Raw genomic sequence first — 23,152 nt, 5'->3', positions numbered from 1 at the left:
GTGACTCTAATATCTGCCTCTGTCTTTGCTCACCTTCTCCTCTGTGTCACCTCTTCCTCTGTGTCCCTCTCAGAAGGGTACATGCAGATAATCTGAGATAAACTCCTCCTCTTGAGGTTATAACTTTAGCACCTCTTTAGCCATCTCACGCAATATCCACTAATCCCAGGGGTTAGGACAGGGACACATCTCTTTGTGGCCACCATTCAACCTACTGCAAATGCCTGGGCAGAGAACAGCCTCCATTTGGACCCTGGGGGAAGAACCTCTATTCGGACCTTGAAGTGAGAAGGAGACAGACTGGCATGTTTGAGGGACTGAAAAGTGGCCAGAAAGATCTGGTTGGAGTAGGTGAGGGGGCAGGTGACATGAGGTGCAGTAGGAAAGGCAGACACAGCTCCTCCAGCCTAAGAAGGAAAGCTCTGGAGGATTTTAAGAAGGGTCGAAGCAGGTTGGATTTACGGGATAAAAAGATCNTAAAGAGAACCTGTCAGGGGGCTGCTGCAGTCGCCCAGGTGGGAGGTGAGGTTGCTTAGCGGGGGTGTGTGTGAGAAGGCGGGGGAAGCAAGTGGGTGTCAGGAGTATTTGGGAGGCAGGGTTGATAAGAGCGAGGGTGGCGGTGGAGGTAGGCGGGCAAGGTGTGCACATCTGTGTGGGCGGTGGTGTCTGGCCGAGGAGCACATGGGAGTGGTGATCGTGGGTCTACGAGTCCCATTTTGGGTTTGTAGAGCCAGAGGTCAACTGAATATGGCCAGGGCTCCAAAGAGAAACCTGGGCTCGGGAGGAACGTGGAGGGCTTAGTTGTTCCGTGTTGCATGCCATTAACTCCGCAGAAAAGGTCAAGTTTGCCCAAGGGAGAGTGGGAAGAGGGCCAGGACAGCCCTGTGGGGGTTACCCCACCGGGAGGAAGGGGGCCAGCAGAGAAGACACAGGACAGAGACACAGCAAGGGCAAGGGGCAAGGCCACCAGGAGAACAGAGCCAGAAGGAAGAAGCGAGGGTCAGCCGGTTCTGGCTCCTCTGGGAGCCTACGAAGAGCTCTCCATGCTGCCTCGTTCAGTTCCCGCAGCAGGTGTATGATGTTGCATTGCTCTTACACCATTTTTTTAAAAATTTTTTAAATGTTTTATTCATTTCTGAGAGAGAGAGAGGCAGCGTGAGCAGGGAAGGGTCAGAGAGAGAGGGAGACACAGAATCTGAAGCAGGCTCCAGGCTCTGAGCTGGCTGTCAGCACAGAGCCCGAGGCGGGGCACGAACCCACAAACCGTGAGATCATGACCTGAGCTGAAGTCGGACGCCCAACCGACTGAGCCACCCAGGTGCCCCGCTCTTACACCATTTTTAAAAATGGGAAAACCACTCTGTGACGACCGGGTTCAAGAGGTGGCTTTCTTTATTGCTCCGTGGCAAAGCCCTGTCTCCTGGTTCTCAGAGCAGGGTTCTTTCCACTGTACCACACAGCCTCTGAGGAGCACAGCTGAAAACCCAGGGTCAGTGTCGCTCCAGGCTGAACGGGCCGCCAGATGCTCTCACTGACAAGTGAGGTGATCTTAAAGTACTAGAAAATACTCTGCCCCAACAGTCTGGTCTCCTTGGACTTTCAACTCCTCGAATAATACCTTTTTGTCATTTATTTTAATAACCCTTCACGTTACCCATTAGTTTTTCCCGTTACAGGTAGGGGAAGATCTGGAGGCACTTAGTGAAGGGATTTTATGCTTCCTGCAGAGGCCTGTTGGAGGGTTTAAGTAATGTTATAGTGTCGCCTAGTGGATGAATCTTTGAATTACAGTCAAGCCTTAAAAAGGCAGGAGGGGTGTCACTAAACCGTTCATTTTAATTATAAAAGTCTTCATCCATTCAGTATTCGCTGAGTTCATGTTCAGAATGTATACCAGGCAAGGCAGTGGCCAAGGCCCTGAGGTAGTAATAAAATGTACACGGATCCCTAACCCCAAAGAGCTTACCAGAAGACATCACCCTAAGCAGATATTAATTAATGTGCATGAAACAATAATGAAAAATAGGTGATGAGTCTATTTAGGTGGTATTTGAGGGTGGACAGGAGAGTTCCTAGGGAGTGAGACTGATCAGGACCGGGGTAAAAAGAAAAGCAGCAAATGAAGTCAGAGGACCTAGGTTCCAATCTCTGTTTCCCCAGGTGATATCAGTGGCTTCTGGACATTTGCTTCATCTCTCTGAGCCTCAGCTTCCTTGTTTGGGAAACAGAAAAGTAGAAACAGGGTGCCTTTTTCTTCTTTTAAAAAAATGTTTTAAGTTTATTTATTTTGAGAGACACAGAGACAGTGGGAGTGGGGGGAGGGGCAGAGAGAGAAGAAGACCGAGAATCCCAAGCAGGTTACACACTGTCAGCACAGAGCCCCACACGGGACTTGAATCCACAAAACCATGAGATCCTGACCTGAGCCGAAACCAAGTCGAATGGATGCTTAACTGAGCCACCCAAGCGCCCCACACAGGGTGACTTTCTGCTTTAGGGACATAAGGATTCCGTGGGCAGAATGCACAGCGCCGAGTCAGTGCCTACAGCAAGTGCTCAGGGGATGGTAGCTGTCGCCGTTACTACCACCACCACCATCATAGCTTTGGTTGGAAAAAGGTAGAATATGAGCTTCAGATGGAGGAAGGCTGCCATTGCTTCAGGCAAACAAGAGGCACACGTATGATTGGAGCAGAAGGAGTAGGTGTGGACATTACAGGGAGCAGGGCTGGCTGCGGTGGCGGGAAGCTGACTGTCCCCATTGCAGGGGGTGACAAAAGCAGTGACGGGCAAGAGAAGACTGAAGGGGAGTTGACGGCTGTATGTGGATGTGGGTAGAAGCCGGGGTGAGGGAAGAGAGAGAGGCCGTGCTTGGGAGCCATATGATACGACAGGGGAAGGGTTCCTCTGCAGGGAGGTGACAGGAAGACAGACATGTGAGATTTAAGTCAAGGGAGGTATGATAGCCTTGGCCGTGGGGCGGACATGGAGAGTGAGGGAGAGCTGACAGCTACGTGGTAAGCTCACATGAAGGGACAAAGTTGCCACCCGATGGGGACAGGAGCGTAGCACGGGGAAACTAGTTCTGGAGTGATGAGCTCAGCTTCTGACATGATGAGTGCGAATTAACAGAGGAGGAAGGTTCAAGAAGGTGTTGAGAAAAGTTGGAAATATAGGGGAGGACTAGAAAATTGGACTTGAGAACGACAGAAATAGAAGTCTTTAATTAATTTGGTGAATGCTATTATTTCCTGAAGAAACTTTATAAAAGAACACAGAGTACATTAAGATATTAAGTTTAACAATAAGACAGGCCTGGAAGCAGTGGGCGTGTCACAGAAGGTACGGCGTGAAGATGGTTTAGTGGATGGGCCCATTGCAAGGCTGAGGCAGTGGGGAGAGGAGAGCTTTGGGGGAGCACCTGACTGATGCAGGTATGAATGCAAACTCACGAGGTATGTGAGACTAAGTAAGTTATACCCCTGAATAGAATTTTCTCATCTATAGGGGCACCTGGGTGGCTCAGTCGGTTAAGCGGCCAACTTTGACTCAGGTCATGATCTCACGGTTTGTGGGTTCGGGCCCCGCGTCGGGCTCTGTGCTGACAGCTCAGAGCCTGGAGCCTGTTTCAGATTCTGTGTCTCCCTCTCTCTCTGACCCTCCCCTGCTCATGCTGTCTCTCTCTCTCTGTCTCTTTCTCTCTCAGAAATAAATAAAACATTAAACAAATTAAAAAAAAAGAATTTTCTCATCTGTATGGAGGATAATAATTCACATTTCTCAGTGTTGGTGGTTGGATTCAGTGAAGCAAAGTATGGAGAGAGGTTGGCACACAACCAAAATCAATAAACAAATTCCTTTCCTTCCTGGGCACTTTGACGATCACCATCATGGTCTTAGAGACCAAGGGTGATTTGGAAATGTCTGTATAATTAGTATAATAAAAACATCTTTCATATTCATTTATTCATTAATGAAGGAAAGAACAAACATTTATTTATACTTCTTTGCACTGATTCACCTTCTGGCTGGGCAGGAGTGTGTCTCCCTCTCAGAAAAAGTGTGGCCATCTATGTATTTGTAGTCATCTCTGTATTTATTTCTCCCAATCCTCTTACTGCTAAAATGACAGAGGGTTTCTTAGATTTTTGTCATTCCCTAAAGGGCTTGGTCCCTGGCAGCAAGCATGTCAGGGGCAGCCCAGAAGGCTGAGTTGAAGATCTTGGTATCAGCAATGTCCATATTCTCTCAACGGTTGGTGTGTTCTAGCAAGTTGTGAAAGAAAAATAATTTGATCTTAGTCCTGCTCCAGAGCCGTGCCTGACACAGATGATTAACAAGTGACAGAATGCTAAAGGAATGCCCCGGCCCCAGAGGGTGGGGCGACTCTGTCCACTGTGATCACCTTCAGCCTCTTATTTGTACAGCTGGCCCAGGAGGCCTACTGTTCTGCAGCCTCTGTCAGAGCACACGTAGCACATCTGATGACACGGTGTCAGCCGGCTTTGAGCAGGAAGAAGGGGATGGCTGGTGGCATCACAGAGCATGCCAGAGCTTCCTCGGCTGGCTAGATGATTTCATTTCTGGATTCAGTGAATCTTTCTTGATTTCAGAGAGGCAGTTCTGTGTGGAAGGAAGGAAGGAAGGAAGGAAGGGAGGAAAGAAAGAAAGAAAGAAAGAAAGAAAGAAAGAAAGAAAGAAAGAAAGAAAGAAAGAAAGAAAGAAAGGCAGATGGGGGGAGGAAAGAAGGAAGGGAGAAAGAAAGGGAAAGGAAAGGAAAGGGAAAAGAAAAGATCAAGGAGAAAAGAAAAGAGGAAAGAAAGAAAAGGAAAGAAAGAAAGAAAAAGAAGGAAGGAAGGAAGGAAGGAAAGAAAGAGAAAGAAAGAAAGAAAGAAAGAAAGAAAGAAAGAAAGAAAGAAAGAAAGAAAGAAAGGGAGAGAAAGAAAGACAGACAGGGAAAGAAAAGAAAGATGAGTATTCAGACCAGAGAAACTACATCTGAAAATAAGGCACTCATTCCACTGNCCCCTAAAAATTTTTTTAAAGATGCCAAATTCTTTTGACTTTTTAATGAATCTCTTGTTACAGAAATGTCTCCTATGGGTTTGTTATTTAAGTTTGTTCATCCTGAAGTTAATTCCGTTATAGCCTTATAAATAAGTAAGCCCAAATATTTACTGTAAACATAGCGTTTTTTTTTTAAACTGATCCCTTCTTTTATATGAAATAGTTTAAGGATATTGGAGTTATTCTCTATGTTTCTGTGGATAAATAATTTACTCAGATTGTATGAACTAGCAATGACTATTTCAAAGATTGGGATTTGGAAAAATTTCATGAGCAGCTTTCTGACAGATTTAATACTGTGATACATGGTTTAGTGTATTTCTTTTAAAAATTTATCCTATAAGGAATTACCTGTTAATATGACAAAAAAATCCTAGCACTAAATATAAAAACAAACCACAGCTTTCCCCAGCATCTGCAAATAAGTAGGCATTTAATATTTTATGCTAGTTTTTCTACCTGCAAAGTAGAGGTTATTTTGCTGTTGAAATGAAGGCACAGCAGAGCCCAAGGTTCTATCTCAACAAGAAGATATGAACCTCGCTGCATTTAGGGCCATTGCTCACAGTGTGGGGTGTGCTCTGCTCACCTCAGTGTGGAAACATTGACTGTATCACTGTTTGAATTATTTTATTATTTATTGCCTTTCCTACCATCATAGCCTTGGGCACGTACACTGTGCTCTCCAGAAGCTCATGGTCTGGCAGTTGTGGGGGTAGGGAGATAAAGAGATGGTCACTTAACAGGGGAGGGGTGCTATTATAGGAGCCTCTGGAGAGGCATCCAGTTCTGAAGGGGAGTTAGGGGAGGGCAGGAGGTTGGAGAGTCTCTCCAGGAGAGCACTAAAAGATGACCTTGGGAGTGGGAGGGACAATTCTGGGACAGGACACCAAGTCTGTGAAAGAACAGAGCTTATTCAGAAATGGCNTGCTCACACACACTCTCTCTCTCTCAGAAATAAATAAAACATTAAAAATTTTTTAAAAAGCATTTTAGATGGCACCTCCTCACATCAGGACCCATTTCTGTACTGAATGGAATTTTATCGTTCTTACTGCCATGCGAAACACTTCCACTCTTTTTTTTTTTTCTCTCCACAAAGTTCCATTAGCTCACTGGATCCGTCCTTGCGTGTCCAGAATGAAGCATATTAAAGAGATTTATAGGCAGTTTATTGGCTGTTTGTTTCTCAGTTAATGTTTAAATGTACATTTTTTTGTTTCTAAATGTTACATTATTGTAAAGTACAGCATTCACAAAAGATAATTTAGGAAGTTTTCTGTAAATTCCCTGTAAGATGCAAAGATAATTCCCAAACTTCATGAAAAAGCAGTTAACTTCTGAGTCTTATATTCAGGAAATCTTACCAAGTAAGAGTAATTAACACAGGTGAAGAAGGAGGAGGAGGAGGAGGAGAAGAAGGAAGGAAGGAAGGAAGGAAGGAAGGAAGGAAGGAAGGAAGGGAGGGAGGGAGGAAAGAGTAGCTAAAGTCATTATTTATTCTTTTAGATTGTTTACAATTTGTTCAATATTTAAATTGCTATGCCCACAAAATGCCCCCACATAACTTGTGCCTGTATAATTACATCTTATCTTTCATTGTTGTCTTTTTTGTAACACGTATTTATACATGACAGCTTCCTTGAAAATCCTCAGCTTTATTAGTAGTCTTAAGGATACTCCATAAATAGTTGTCGTGATGATGAAAAAGCGTCAAGAGAAGGGAAAGTTCAAATGAAGTACGATTTGATTTGTGAAGTTTAGCCAGATGTTAAAGGTTGTTGATAATGTTTGGTGACACTGTGACTTAATGATGAAAGAGAAATGGTCATTCATCTTTATTATAAAGGTCACAGTCGCTGTTGGTAAAGAACGTAACATTGCCCCGGCTTGCATTTTCCCTGCTGAGACATGACAAAAAGCTATTTCTTGTATATCCTTCAAGAAATGTTCCTTTAGAAACATACATTTAGAGAAAATGTCCATTTGTTTCTCTACAGGTGGGATCATATGACATACAGCTCTTTTGAAGCATGAATTTTGTGTAATAACAAGAACAATAACAATAGTTTGCTTTATGGTTCCAGGCACTATGCGATAAACACTTGCCATGCAGTATTCTTATGTCCACTAGCATTGACAGATAAAGAAGCTGAGGAACAGAGAGGTTAAGACATGTACCCTAGGTCACACAGCTAGTGTGGGCCTGGGCTTACAACGTAGGAGGCTGACTGCAGAGCCTGGATGTTGATCACCTATGTCTTCCTCATGAGCATCATAAGGATGATCTGTGTCTGCTCAGAAAGCCCTGCTCGCTGCCTTTTTTTTTTTNGCTCTGAGCTGGCAGTCAGCATAGAGCCCGACGCGGGGTTCAAACCCACGAACCGCGAGATCATGACCTAAGCGAAAGTTGGACGCTTAACCGACTAAGCCACCCAGGCGCCCCTTTGCTCGCTGTGTTTAATGTGAAGGCCTTACGTGTTCCCCCACGGGCCCGTTCCAGCTGCGGGTCTCTGTGCATTTTGCGGGCTCTGTGGGAGTGGGCACCCAGCACCACGGCCCCCCAGCGGGGAAGTGAACACCACTGCTGCCTCGCTCTTGAGCAGGGTCGCTCTGAGATGTGTGTTCTACCCTGACTCCAGGAGTGCGGCTCTGGGGAGAGGGGGCGACCCACTGGTAATGTCCCTGGAGTCGGGTTCTTGGACCCAACAATAGAAACGAGGTTGGACCCCAAAACCAAAGGCACAGGCAAGGCTCTTTTGGGGCTGAGCTTGAGTTGGAGGGAGACAAACCACCAACCGAGACCGGTTAGGCCAGACCCTCCCAGCAAAGAGGAGGCCCTGCCTGGGGGGAGAAAGTGCCTGCTTCCCGGATGCTAGTGAGCGAAAGGGGAAAAAAATGCCTCGCCCTGATGATTGGTTGGAAGGAGCTCGTCCTGATGGGTCGCTATTGGCAGATGACTCAGGTGGCTCCTGGGCACTTTTGGAGCGGAGTCTGCGTGTCTGGGAGCGGAGTCTCCATGGCAAATCCAAGGTTGGGTGCAGGGCTGCGTCCTGCTTCTGCTTGCTGACGAAGTGGTTTACCAGTGACAGCTGACCGGAGCACCCGGACGGTGAGGCGGTTAAGATTCCTACTTCCGCTAAGGTCATGATCTCAGGGCTCGTGAGTGAGTTCAGCCCTGCACTGGGCTCCGCAGGGGGTTTTCTCTCTCCCTGCCCCTCCCCGAGTGATGCTTTCTCCAAAACAAAACAAAAAACAAAACAAAACCCAGCTAACAGAAAGCACCCAGGTGCATATTCTGTTTCGATGGTCCCTAATTGTCTCAATGACTGGCTTGATTCCGCCCCCTGTTTGCCTGTCTTTCCTTCTCTGTGTCACGTCCCTGCTTCCTTACCCTATGGCCTTCAGATCTGGAACAAACGGTTTGCATTGCCTTCTTTGATTCTGGAGCACCCAGGCCAAGACAGGCTGCATGGTGTTGTGTTTTATAAGGTCCCTCGTCTATTCAATCGACCTCATTTGGGCAGATTTTTAGGATTTCCAGTTTTTCTTGCTATTATAAATAATGTTGTTGTGACTATTCCGGCATTGTTGTTTTTAGACCAGGGCTCCTGCCTCCAAGACCTCACCTGTCTGTCCTGTGTCTGGGCCTGGCCAAGGCCAGCAGCAGTGTGGAAAGTGGTCCCCCACGTGTAGACCAGGCCTGGCTGGGTCCCAGAGTCTGTATCTTCCCTTGAGGTTGTTAACAATGATGAAAAAAGCCAGTCTAGGTGATACAAACAAACTTTAGTTAACACTTCATGCAGAGGGCAGTGTTCCTTTCCAAGGATCCAGAGAACTGCAAAACGGGGCAAAAGACCGGAAGCTTTTATGGGATGAAGAATAAGGCAAAGGAAGGGAACAATGGGAAGTGGATAAAGAGCAGGGAAATAAGCACAGACCCCAGAGCTGGCTTGGGCTGTAGGGACTGGCCGACTGGAAGTACTGTGGGTCTGGTCAACATGTGCGTCTACAGGGACCCAGATGTTATCTGCTTCGTTTTGCCGACAGGAAACCCGGCGGGGAGAGCGGCTCCATCTTGGGCCTAGAAAGTTGCTTCAATGGGGTGCACTTGTTTCCTGTATCCTATGTGGGGTTCACCTCATGAAGAGCTCAGGGGTTCATGCTTATGGGCTGGTCTGGGACCACATGGCTGGGCCCTGGTGTTAGGAGGATGGCCACCTTGCTAACTCATGGGATTCCATTCATGGGATCGCAGGGTCTGCTGAATAGTGCTGACACACTGATTTCAGGTGAGTCGATTTTTAAATGGATGAGGCTCCCTAAAATATATTTTCTCCTGGTTCCCACACACCTGAAGGGAAGTATTCTTGTATGTGGTCCTATGCACACTTGGAGTTGAGTACCAATAATTCAGAATTGTCCAGAGGTTTGAGACCTGATCTGAGCCCTGCAATCCATTCAGCTTTTCGCTCCGCATATCAAGACTTACCTGCTCATTGAATGCATGAGCACGTTGTTTCGTGGGGCAAGGGTATACAACATGATTGTCCTTAAATCTTTGGAAAAAGTTTAAGAAGCACAAGAAATTATAGGTGAGCATCCTGACTTGAAATGAATACCAAGAGTGTTTTCAAACTCATAAAATGCAGCATGGGCCCTGAAATGTGTTAGACAGCAGACCTGAACACCTTGGACACCACAGGGCATGGTGGTGTGTGGGCAAATCATCCTGAATCAGTGAAAACCTTGTTGTAAACTCATTATAAAGCTTCTTTTTACCTAATGTAAAGGTATTGTCTTCAGATTGCAAAGTCAGTTATTTAAAAAAAATATGAACCTAAGATACATCACCTCTGCTCACATCAAATTTTAGAGAGAGATTGAATGTTGATGTTAGAAACTCCGATTTTAGATTCCTAAGTTCATTCAAACAGCCTCACTCTTCTGGTACACTGATTATTTTATGAAAAGTAAGTAAGTTTGAATGTATAAGATCGTTTTATGTCATAAAGATGATAATTGATAGAATTGCTTTTTTCAGAGTCCAAAAGTCATTTTCCTAACCATACAGGGCCCAGTTACAGTGTGTCCAAGGGGCTGGGTCGTCAGGCTGGGAGCTTGGTGATGGGATTTCCTGAGCCAAAGGCTGGGGTACATGGTGGATGGAAAACGTAACTGGTGAGCCAATATCCCTGCCCTCATAGTGTTAATCTCTTACTGGAGAGATGAACAATAAATGGATGAGCAAAGAGTTGAAAAATATGAAATGCTAAGATGCCAGGAATGAAATGGATGGGCTAATGAGGGCAGCAGTGGATTGGAGACCCTACTTCACTGGGTTGGAGTGGGGGAAGAGCTGGGGGTCAAGGAAGCAGCTGAGGAGGTGGTGGTTTAGGGGAGATCCAGGTCATGTGGAAATCTAGAGAAGGAGTAGTCCAGAGGGAAAGCCAAGCCAAGGAAGAGCTGCAGGGCTGGCTGGGAAGTCATGAGTGTGGGGTGCAAGGGAATTAGGGCCATACCCTAGAAGGTCTGGAGGGAGTTCGAGGTTTACTTTACATGCAGTGGGAAGGCAAAGAAGGTTTCTTAAAACTGGGGCAGTGCCACGGTCTGAATTCTGTTTCCATGTCACTCGGGTTGTCCTGTGGAGAGACGCATGGGGGAAGGGAAGAGGAAGCTAGAGAGCAGTTTAGGGGCTCTCTGGTGGCAGTGAGGGGGACTGTGAAGAAGTGACAGAAGTCACACCTAAACTGACAGAAAGAAGAATATCAAGGGTGACTTCAGGATTCTGGCTAGATTTAAATGGGTAGTTTGGGAAGATTGAAAGGATTACATTTTGGAGGAAAAGCAATAAGTCCATTTCAGATATTTTGCTTTTTAAATATGGAGGTAGCATTACATCCAAGAAGGTGTCAAGGAGGCATCTGGAAGTTAGTGAGGTCTGTGCTGAGACATACAAATGGGGCAATTTGAACCCATGATATTTACAGTTTCAGTCCTAGGGGGAACCATGAGTATAGGTACTGGGACAAGGGACCCTGGGACAGAGAAGGGAGCAACATCATGGAGGTGGGGAGCAAGGGTGTGTGCTCCTCTGACGTCAGTCTTTCCTATTCCAGATCAAAGAGCTATGAGCCTCAAAGAGCTATGAGCCTCAAAACTGCTTGTAGGGGGCAGTGACTCAATGTCCACTCAGTGCATCAAGTCGTCTAAACGGGGGACAGATAACACGGGAGCTGAGGGTTTCTCATCTTTGTACTGGAAATGTTCCCACTGTGGGTTCGGGGGAAGAACTGAGCTCATGAAACTTCTTTACCTAAAATAAGAGGTGACCTTTTCATTCATGACAAGTCAGATTGCATAAAAATAAATTAATCTGGAGAGCCTACTTCCAAATTAAGAAATAGATATTAGGTAAAAGCAGCTAAAAACAGAAAGGTTTTCCACAAAAAGGGCAGAACAACCATTCTCCCTATGAAAATTTTAAAAAGATCTGGCAGCTTTTCCACTCTTAATTTGTGCCACTAACATAATGGCAATGAGACTTTGATTTTTTTTTCTTGCTTTGTTTTGCAAGTTGCTTGCTTTGCTAAATAGCTCAAGATTCGTAAATGTCACTGACAGAATAAAAGTAGTACAAGAACTATGATCAGTTTGTGTGTGTGTGTGTGCGCACATGGAATAATTCAAATTTATCGTATGGCTTAAATTCAGGTTTAAAAAGGCAATGTTCCTCTTTCTTATTTTTGTAATTATTTGATCATTTGTGCTTTTATTATTAGAATCTGCTCAAACTCTAACTTTCCAGGCTTCTGTTAGCCCACGTGAACATGAGTTGGTGTTAGAAGACACTGCTTAGGAATCAACTACCCCTCTGCCTTTTAAATCTTCCTTCTTAGGGTCAACCAGGACCATCAGGACCACAGGGTCCTATTGGACCCCTGGGACTGCCAGGACCCATTGGAATTCCAGGAGAGAAAGGGATGAGAGGTGACAGTGGCCCTCCTGGAGCAGCAGGTGACAAAGGTGATAAGGTAAGCCTCTTCTTAAGTGAAGGAGTCTTACTCTCCACTCACTGGCACTACTCTGCCAGATTTTTTATAATCACAAGTACTGTCCACCAGGACCTTATAATAAATGAAGTCTGACTCCTTTTCCATAATCAGCCCTCGTTCCCTAACTCCTTTCCAGAGGAGCGTGTCTTTCTAGACTTTTCTATGTACTTAAATACCTGAGTGTACCCAGTGAAGGGTTGTATTCTTTCATGGCTTGTTAAACTAAATGACATATTTGTCATGCTGAGCTTTTCTGTTTTTTTTTTTTTTTTACTCAACCATATGGCTTACAGATCACTCTTTATCAATTTATGTAGATTAAACTTATTCTCTGAAAAACACTGTACAAAATGCCTTACTATAGATAAAACTATGGTTTACTCCCTGTTGATGTAACTTTGAGGTCTTGTCCCAATTTTGTGTCATGCTAGTGTGCAGAAACAATCCTGTAAATTACCCATGCTTACATTTAAGAATTTATTTCTCAAGGATAGGCAGACTCCTAGAAGTTGAATTTCCGGCTTATAGGGTAGTGAACATTTTCTTTGAATTGATGCAGCTGAGTTGGCTTCCTAAATACAAAAACAAAAGTACAAAAGGTTGATTTTTAATTGTTGGCATTTAAATTCATTACTGTAAAAAATAAGTGACAATGACTGCTAAGAGTCTTTTAGAAATGATGTCATTAATTATTTATGTTTTCAAGTAAATCCATCTGTTAATCTAGTACTTTGATCTTTGCTTTGTTAATACTTTTATATTTTTGTTTTCTGGGATTTTAGGGTCCAACTGGTGTTCCAGGATTTCCAGGTTTGGATGGCATACCTGTAAGTGTCCCTAAATTTTCTCCATTTTTTAAAAAATGAGGCTCACCAAAGCCCTTAAAATCACATGATACATACATATATATTTACATGGCAAACTCTTCTTTATTTTCTCCTGATAGTGAAAGGCAAGGTGCTTGCATTCCAATTTTGTGTAATAACCTGGGGACTAAAAGACTTTACTTGAAAAGCGAGGTTTTCAGACAGATTAGAGAAAAGCATTCCACAATATAAGCTATATATACCTGTCATGTTCTGGAAATAAATGTATACTCACAACACAAGTTTTTACTTGCTGGTTAGTTTTGACAGTAGAAGTGGACTTAAAACTCTCACTTCTAATATGAAAATGAAATGAAAGAAGGAAGAGTTATTTCAGAAGCTTTATAATCCATTAGAGAGTATTTCTAAGGATTTTAAGGAAGATGCTCTCCTAAATTTCTCAGAATATTTTAAACTAAATTTTTCACCAGGGCTATATTAAAATGCATCTATATATTTTTACTATGCTACACAGTACTTGTGAGTGGGAAGGAAGTTTCATGAATTAAATAACATGTGAATCATAAATGCCATAATTTGGGTACCCATGTTGCATAAACTTTGTGTTGCAGTATTCTTGCAAAAATGCTTCACGTACAATCTTGTTTCTTACAGGGGCACCCAGGGCCTCCTGGATCCAGAGGCAAGCCTGGCATGCATGGCTACAATGGCTCAAGAGGTGATCCAGGGTTTCCCGGAGAAAGAGGAGTTCCTGGACCAAGAGGCCCCCCAGTAAGACACCCCCCCCCCAGTTCATCCTAAAGGGAATCTTAAGTGAAGGGCTCTACAGTGGGCCCAAGCTTGATGTGCTCAAGAAACAGAATTAGTACAAGTGTGCCTGGAGCATGGTGAACAGATGGGGGTGGCTGGAGGCTGAGCACAGAGACGTGTGCAGGATCTCAAGCTCTTGGGCCTTGCAGACAGTGGGAAGAGGCTAGATTTTCTTTTCCAGGCCATGGGAAGGCACTGGAGGATGATAAGGAAGGAAGCGGTATGAGCTGATTGATGTTCCATTAGATACTGTAAACTGCTGGGCAGAGAATGGATAGTAAGGGAAGGAGCAGGGAGGTCAGTTAGCAAAGCTTGTATTGTTTATCCTTCAGGGTCCACCGCAGATTTGTAAACCCTCTAGGTATTTCGAACAGCAAGGGATTTAATAGAGGGAATTTGGCACATATTGGAAAGCTGGGGCACTGGAATGCAGGGGCCGCTGGAAGACTACCATTTCAAAGGCTCACACTTAGCTGAGATTCACAAGTCAGGAGGCTGCTCCTTGACATAACCACCGCCTCCCACCCATGTTGAGACACCAGCAAACAAACACTCAAGCTCCTAACCTTCCCTGCTTGGTAGTAACAACAGTTCCAGGAAGAGGATGTCTTCCTCACTCCTGCCTTCCATATCTTATAAGTACTTCTTCTGGATGGACCATAGGTCACATCCAGCTACAAAGGGGTCTGGGAAATGTAGTTTTAGCTTTCTCATCCCCATAATGCAGTAAGATAAATGGAAGGCATTTGGAATGGATGTTCAGAAACAGTTGACAATATCTAACACTTGAGGAAAGTTTACTGCTTTTAGGTATTTTTTAATTTTAAATTTTGGACCTTTATTTAAACATAACTTAGCAAGCACTACTCTTTCCTCTACCCCTGATATTCTCTTTTTCTCACATAAAGACTGGAGTTGATTTGCCCTTTTAAAACTGATTTTCTATGACTTTTTCAACCTTTCCACTTCCCTAAAAATACCATTTCCCAAGATTCCTGCTAGAAAGTTTTCTTATCACCACCATAATCATCCTGCTTTCTCCTCATGAGTTTTCCATGTGCTCTCAATTCTAGGACAACTGATTAGAATATAGAACTGAGAAACAATTTCTATATTCACATCTTTCTTTAGTACCAATAGGAACAACAACTGTCTTCTGTAGTTCAGCTTCTCAGCCACCTTTTGTTTTCAAACTCAACCATTTGAAGGTGCAAGCATGGTCTGGTGAATGCATGTTTCTTAAGATCTTCAGATTGGATCAAACCCCAATCTGCTGAGTGTCCATGAATGTTCAGAAGAGGAATTCTCGATTTTGGCTTTCACAAAGCATGTGTAGTGACCACAGTACAGAAGTGTGTCATCATCGTGGTTTTGCAAAGCAGCTTTCTTACCCTTGACCCATTTCATTTATCATCAGTCCTCACTCTGCCCAGTAGTGTGAGATGTTAAGAATGGCCATGCCTGCTGACACCAGCAACTTTAACATCCAATGGGAAAAATGAAAGTTGTTCCATGACCTTCAATATGTCTTGTTAAAATATTAAAACCTCTCTTAATGTTTAGTTAGAAATACATAGAGAAAGTAAAAAACAAATATTGATTTAGTACATTGCTATTTAAAATGTACACATTGAGAATCGAAGTGTTTCAGTTCTTTGTAAAAACCTACCAAGAGTGTTTTGAACCATGCCTTCCTCTCTCCCCATGTAACATACGGTATAAAGTGAATACCTTTTCTGGGCTTTGGTGAGTTGTCATACTCTTTTCTGGGTTTGGATCTGCTTCTAGTGGTATGAACCGAATTGAAGAGTCCCTTCACCACTAAGGTCTTCTGCCTGTGCCATTTCCTCTGGCAATCTTCAACCTCTTTGTCTCAGCCATTTGTTTCCCTTTGTAGTGTTGATAACTGTGTCTTCATGGAGTCCCTCTGGCTCAAGAGTCTCCACATTCCCGTGATCGCTCAGTTATTTCTTCTATAACTCTACAGATGTTCTGTTGGAATTTCTCCGCCAGCTTAATCATTTTTCATTTCCTCACTTCACTTTCATCTTTGATGCGCAACTGCCTCTTCCAGTGGGGTCATTTTCATGAAATATAATTTGGGTTGATCACTGGGAGATAAGGAGGCAACACAAGTACATTCTTTGCTAGTGTGTGTGTGTGTGTGTGTGTGTGCGCGCGCATATGTGTGTGTGTGTGCCTGTGCATGCTAAAAGGTGTACAATGACCAATCATTGACAGACTGAAAGGGATGTGGGACTAGGAGTCATGATTTGCACCTGTTACTTATAGAGGTTTATGGACCAATGAACTAGCAGCAGTTTCCGACTAGTCGGTCAACATGCAGTTAGTTGGTCAATATAAGGTGGTAACTGAAATTTGAACCATTTTGTTGGAGGATTGGTGCTATTGAACTTAACTGTGGAACTAAAATTTGTGCATATCGGAACTGTGTGAAGCAGGGACTGTCTGTATAGGCCAATCTGATTCCTTAAGGAAAGTGGTGGCTGTAACTTACCATAAAAGCCTGAAGTATCACCCGCTGGAAGCGAGGTCAGAACTTTTCTAGGAGGGATTAACTTTGAAATCTGCATGTCCCTTGTAGGAGCTTGATATATGGTAGAATTCTTATGTGGTTACCAAATTAAGATATATTAAGATATTCAGTAGGAAAACTTTGGGATACAAGAATACATTGAATTTTTTTTTCACTTTTTAAAAATACTCTAAGTAAACTTGCATCCACCTACAGAAACGTTCTAAAAGGAAGATGTTATGTTTTTAAAAGTTAATCTTACAAAAGGATACAGAGGCTCTGTTTTGAATAGGACAACTGAAATGGATACAATCATTAAAAAACTATCTCTGGCACCCAAATTATTAACTGACAATTGCAAAATTGTTTGCTTTTTTGTAATTGTAAGAATATCTTTGCATCATTATGTTTGAGGGAAAATGCAATTTTCCTGCTGAATAATTAGTGAATGGCTATGTATATTATTATCTAATACACAGCCTGTATACATTATATATTTATATGATGTATATATACTGTAAATATATTAATAGATACTTTGTCTTTGGCTTAATAGACCTTAACTGAATGTTGAATAAATATGTATGAGAACCTTAGGATGATAGCAATAATGAAGAGAATAAAGAAATGTCCTCTAGTGAAACATGACCATAATGGTATTTTACTGGTGAGTAATATTTCATAAAAAAAGAAAATACTAAAATGGTAATATGCTTTTTCCCCTTCTTAAGTGAATATTTTACTTTCAGGGTCTTCCTGGGGAATATGGAGAGAAAGGAAATTCCGTGTTCATTTTAGGTGCCATTAAAGGAATTCAGGTAAGTTTTATGATCATAGTGAGTTTAAAATCTTATTTTTCCACTAGGTAAGCCCATCCAGGAAACACATAGACATATCTCTTTTGAAATGTTCCTGACCACACTGTTTTTAATCATTATCCTGACTCTCTTGATGGTATCATACTTCTTGTGTGAAGACATTTGGCTTTAATTGCTTTGGCTATAAAATTCTAGTACCTCCCAATCATTCTTGCAAAGCGCAACAGGGACATTTATTTCTGGGTTTCTCAGTCTTGGCACTGCTGGCATCTGGGGTCACATAATCATTCATTGTGGGTGTCGACTCTGCATTCTAAGATGTTGAACAGCATCCCTGGCCTCTACCCGTTAAATGCAGGTAGCATCCCCCCACCTAAATAATATCCTCAGATATACCAGATGTGCCCTTGGAAGAAAGATCACCCTAGATGAGAAGCACTGAGTTATTTGTAGTTAAAATGTTGTAATCTTAACACCTGCCATCCGGTATAAAAGGAATCACTGCTGTTGAACATGAAAATTATGGAAACCTTACAGCACTGTCCTTGGTAAATTAAATGTTTCTGTGTTTTCATACACAATGGTATATAAACTTTCAGGAATAAACTCTTGAATGACCATCTGTATCTCTAATATGAGTACCATGCATGAACTAAGCAGAAGATCAGTAGATGCAAATCAAGAAGGAAAATACAGTACATTTCCAAGACATGGCCATTTCTCTTAAGGAAGAATATTCTACAACATTTAGGTAAAACTTAAATTTCTTGTAGTAGACTCTAAGTTTCATGCCAACCAGGATAGGCACACCTGAGGGGTGATTCCATTCGTGAGCTCACAGTATTCATTTGTAGCCTCTGAGCCTATACACACTTGTTACACAGCGACACTGTACTTTTGTTTATAGCTTAAATGACTAATAAGAGACTTAGTAAGAGGAAAGGCACTCTAGGAGCCAGTATAGTATACTGGAAGGAGTAAACTGATCCTTACCTACCACTGTGATTTTGAGCAACCCCCTTAACCTCTCTGAGCCTCAGTTTCCTTATTTGTGAAGGAAAATGAAAATACTGTCTACTGTCCTCTCAGTGCTGATGATCCGTTGTAATGATTTTTTTAAATGTTTATTTATATTTGAGAGAGAGACAGAGACAGAGCTGAGCAGGGGAAGGGCAGAGAGAGAGGGAGACACAGAATCCAAAGCAGGCTTCAGGCTCTGAGCTGTCAGCACAGAGCCCGATGTGGGGCTCAAACACACAAACTGCGAGATCATGACCTGAGCCGAAGTCAGATGCTTAACCAACTGAGCCACCCAGGCNCCCGCCATTGTAATAATTTATATTGCAGCACATTGTAAACTGTAATGCACTGTACAGTAGGAGTCATGATACGATTTGCAATAGTGTAAGAGAAAGAATGTGAGATAGAAGAGGAGATGGATATAGAGAATTCCTCATCTTAAAGAGAGATAGATGATAATAAAAATGGTTTCCAGATCAATAACCTTGGAGAAACAATACTTTTAAGAGCCCATAGCCACTTCACAGCCATTTGGATGGTTATTTTAAAACAAAACAAAACACCCTAAGGCGTCTGGGTGGTTCAGTCGATTAAGTGTCCTACTTTGGCTTAAGTCATGATCTCAAGTTAGACAGCTCTGCTGTTGGTGCAGAGCCTGCTTTGGATCCTAGGTGCCCCCCCTGCCCCCACTTCTCTCTGTCCTTCTCTGGATCACATTCTCTCCCTCTCGAAAATAAATAAAACTTTAAAGGAAACCCAGAAAATCTGAAGTGTTGATAATTATGGGGAGAAGTTGGAACTCTTATGTATGGCTGGTGGGACTGGAGAGTGTGTAGCTGTTCTGAAAAACAGTACGAAGGCTCCTCAAAAAATTAAATGTAGAATTACCTTATGATCCAGCAATTGCATTTCCAGCTGTATACCCGAAGGAAGTGAAAGCAGGGGCTCAAACAGATATTTGTACACCCATATTCCTACTCACTCAGGACAGCCTAAAGGTGGAAGCAATCCAAGGGCCCATTGTTGGATGAACGGATAAACAGAATGTGATCTCTACATACAATACGGTATTATTCAGCCTTAAAAAGGACAGGAATTCTGACACATGCAACAATGGGTATGAACCCTGAAGTCATTATGCTAAGTAAAGTAAGCCAGTCACAAAAGGACATACAATGTATGGTTTTCCTTATAATGAGGTTCCTAGAGTAGTCAGAGTCACAGAGACCAAAAGTAGAATGAATGGTGCCTGCCAGGAGCTGGGGGGAGGGGGGTGTATAGAATGGCTGCAGTTTCCATTGGGCAAGATGAGAAGTTCTAGAGATGGTTGCACAATAGTGTGAATATACTTAATGCCACAGAACTGTACTCTTAAAAATGGCTAAAATGTTAGCTGTTACCTTCTGTATACTTTATCATATATTATACATTAAAGATGAAGCCATATTCAAAAGAATAGAGACTCTGCATTTTTAAAGCATGTAGTCTCAGACTGACTGTCTCAAGCAGTTGGTCACCCCGAGGCAGGTCTGAGAGAACTTCCACACGAATTCCCAAACTCACTTGAGGGCGATCAAAAGGAGCAAGGTGTCCATTAAGTGAGGCAAATTCTGACAGTTAGGCCAGAGAGAGTTAAACTGTGGTAAAATGGGACCATTGGATTGAGAATTTCGATTGTAAATGGAAAGATGAAAATCTCATCTTGACGCCGTGTCATCACGACCCCAGCAATCTTTGCCTGGTTTTGGCTGAGTCGAAGCAGGACTCCAGGCCTGGGAATGGACACAGAAAGTTCTCTTGGGAGAGCCCCCCATGGTGGTCTTGTCAACGGTGAAAAATTGAGCAGTCTGCACAGACAGCCCAGATAACTCCTATGGGTTTTCCTCCCTTCGCGTCACGTGTGTTTGGGGGAAGTGGTGCGGCTCTTCTAAAGCAATGCGACGTTACCATTGCAGGGCGACAGAGGGGCCCCAGGACCTCCCGGCTTGCCGGTAAGTCTCCGGCCGGCGGGCCGAGTGCTTCTCCTTGCTCCTCACACCCTTTGTATCCTGGCAGGACAGGCTGCATAATTTTCAGGCCCACCCGCTGCAAAGTGAAAGCGTAGGTCCCTTGTTAAAAAATGATTAAGAATTTCATGGCGGTGACACCAGAGTGTTGTATCAAGCGTGAGCCCCCGTGTGACCACATAGGTCCCAGGCCCGCGAACGATCCTGGAGGCCCACCGAGCTGCCGCTTACCTCCCTCTTCTATTTTTTTAATGATCATTTGGCATTACTCAGGGGCATGTTTGGGAAGGTGAATGTCCCTCTAGACTACCTAAATAATACGTGTCAAGTGCAAATGACTTTGCTCTATACCATTCCGCCCGCTCAGTAACTGTGCATTGCATTCAGTGTTGTGCCCCATCTTTATCTCCCTGAAGTTTGTAAATCAATGATTGTATTAGTTTTTGCAGTTAATCATTCAGTGTCCACAAGATTAAAATGGACACCAATTGTGCCTCCAAATGATTGACCTGTTATTTTGCTTGGCAACTTCTGGCTGTAGACAGGATTGCGTTCCCACATTGCTTTCCTCACTGCCCCCAAATCTCAGTCTGACGTAACCAGTGAGATACCTTCATGTCAGTGTCAAAATAAATACCAGTTTTTTATCTTCTGGAGACAAATGATTGCTTGTACACTCGCAAATAATTTGACACGGGCTGAGTTGGTGGGAGAACAGAGAGTCTCTCCCCACACTTCTAGGAATGCACAGCTATAGCCCTTCCTTGTGAATGTATGTAGAATTATGCTATAAAGTACATGGCACCGAAAATTGTTTGTGACTGAATCACCTTAATCCTGAATTGGGGGCACTTCTATTCACTTTGATCCGATAGGGCATGTCTTAAAAATATATTAAAGAGTATAAATACATTCATAGTGTAATATACATTATTATTAGCTAATATGAATATTTTATTATTTTTATTTTTTTTAATGTTTTATTTATTTCTGAGAGAGAGACAGCGTGAGCAAGGGAGGGTCAGAGAGAGAGGGAGTCACAGACTCCGAAACAGGCTCCAGGCTCTGAGCTAGCTGTCAGCACAGAGCCCGACGCGGGGCTCGAACCCATGAACCATGAGATCATGACCTGAGCCGAAGTCGGACGCTTAACCGACTGAGCTACCCAGGCGCCCCTAGTATGAATATTTTAAAAAGCATCTTGATGTATATAATGTTATAACATATATAGAATTTAGGAGTAGCTGGTAATAAGTTTTCTTTGTTCTCTACTTTTACCATTACGAGATTTATGTATAAACAAGTAGATGGATCTCTGGGTCTTAATTTAATCCTCAATGTAAGAGTTGGTCACACCTGTCAGACTGTTGCTGTCATGTAGCTACGTAGCTCTGTGCCCCCTGACTTTTTAAAATATTTATTTTTGAGAAAGAGAGCATGCACATGTGTGCACACACATGCACGGTTCACGGGCCGAGAGAGAGGGAGACACAGAATCTGAAGCAGGTTCCAGGCTCTGAGCTGTCAGCACAGAACCCAACACAGAGCTTTTAATTTACAAGCCGTGAGATCATGATCTCAGCCAAAGCTGGATGCTTAACCAACTGAACACCCCTAGGCGCCCCGCTCTGTGACCTTTTAATGGCATGTCAGCTGCTGTGAGCTATCCCTGCTATAGGGCAGATGTGTCCGGGACTGTGATTTCTTTGGACGTTTTTAATCCACCTTGGATTACATGCAGCTCTTGCTGTGAACCATGATTTTGAATTTGGGTAACTAATGCACTGATTCCTCTCATGTTTAGGGACCCAGGGGTGCAAGGGGACCAGCGGGCCCAATGGGACATCAGGGTGACCCTGGGTTAGCGGTAAGTACAGCTCTGCTCATTCTGGCCCTGAAAAACCCAGACTGGATGTTTAAATCAAGCAAAAGAAAACAAAACAAAACAAAAGGCAAATTGCAGCCTTGGGTTGGGCAGGCACAAGTGGGCTGTTTGAGAAGTTACCACCAGATGAATCTGCATTACCCAGCCTCTCCCCCGCCCCCCAAGTGTGAGTTTGTTTTGAAGCAGGGATCCTTGGGAAACAAGCCATAAGAGGAAACAGCCAGCGGGGTTTTAAAGTTTGGGGGTTTCCTTGAGAACTTGTTTGGAGGTTCTAGCAGGGCAGCGCAGCTATTCGTATACCCTTGACCGAAGAACGGTCCTCCTCTATCGGGGAAGGTCATCCTCTTTGACCAAGCGCACAGCTTTGGGAGGGATGCACATGGAGCAGTGAGGGAGGAAGTGGACACCCGCCGAGCCAGCCAGATCAGCCGAATCAACCTTGGCGATCAATGGGGTGACAGATGTCACAGCCAGATCGCCCTCACATCCAAGTTCGGGGGTTCCTAAAGAGCACCTTGAGGGAGCCCAACGCAGACACATGGTGATTTCTGTGACTGATACTTGACTTGTGCATTTTTGCCATTGATTTAGGGTGCTCCGGGCCATCCTGGGAGACCAGGCTTAAAGGTGAGTGGTCACGAGGAAGGTACAAATGGAGACTGTCTTTGTATAATGAGATAAGTGACCACAGAGACTTGTCAGAATTATGTCTTTTTCTTATTAGACTTAGACTTCCCCAAATGTTTAATAAGCTTCAATTAATTGCTTAACCAGAAGTCTTACTTGCTTATAATTACCTTTTAAATATTCAAAAGCAATTACTCTTTTTTTTGTTCTTTTCTTTCCCAGGGTAATCCTGGCGTGGGAGTGAAGGGGCAAATGGGAGACCCGGTAAGAATCCCCTTTTGCACAGAGGAGCAGATGTTAAAACGTATGTGCTGCCGGGGGCAGAGGGCTATTCTGATTATCACTTAAATCGTGTTCATTATCCAGTCACTGCCCAATTTTATGGCTCAGATGCTTTTTTTCCTGAATTATTATGGCACCATTGCCCTTGACTGTAAAATGACAGTCCCAACAAAATTTACCACTAAAGTCAAGTTAATGTATATGACACATTTTACCCCA

The 23,152-nt window shown here is 43.5% G+C and overlaps 1 protein-coding gene across 1 annotated transcript in view; it reads left to right on the top strand.

The window, feature by feature from the left end:
- LOC144229330 (uncharacterized) overlaps window positions 1-23,152 on the top strand; it is a gene marked incomplete at its 3' end in the record, with an annotated part of 80,648 nt that overhangs the window by 15,342 nt on the left and 42,154 nt on the right. Inside the window, exons 4-11 of the mRNA XM_077761376.1 lie at window positions 11,967-12,101; window positions 12,905-12,949; window positions 13,604-13,720; window positions 17,045-17,113; window positions 20,089-20,124; window positions 21,944-22,006; window positions 22,616-22,651; window positions 22,874-22,915. Of these exons, the coding sequence (XP_077617502.1) occupies window positions 11,967-12,101; window positions 12,905-12,949; window positions 13,604-13,720; window positions 17,045-17,113; window positions 20,089-20,124; window positions 21,944-22,006; window positions 22,616-22,651; window positions 22,874-22,915 (543 nt within the window). The remainder of the gene's footprint in view (window positions 1-11,966; window positions 12,102-12,904; window positions 12,950-13,603; window positions 13,721-17,044; window positions 17,114-20,088; window positions 20,125-21,943; window positions 22,007-22,615; window positions 22,652-22,873; window positions 22,916-23,152) is intronic.

This window comes from Crocuta crocuta, unplaced genomic scaffold (assembly GCF_008692635.1).
Source record: "Crocuta crocuta isolate KB4526 unplaced genomic scaffold, BGI_CrCroc_1.0 scaffold516, whole genome shotgun sequence".
Lineage (NCBI taxonomy): Eukaryota > Metazoa > Chordata > Mammalia > Carnivora > Hyaenidae > Crocuta > Crocuta crocuta.
This window is presented reverse-complemented; position numbering and strand designations above follow the sequence as displayed.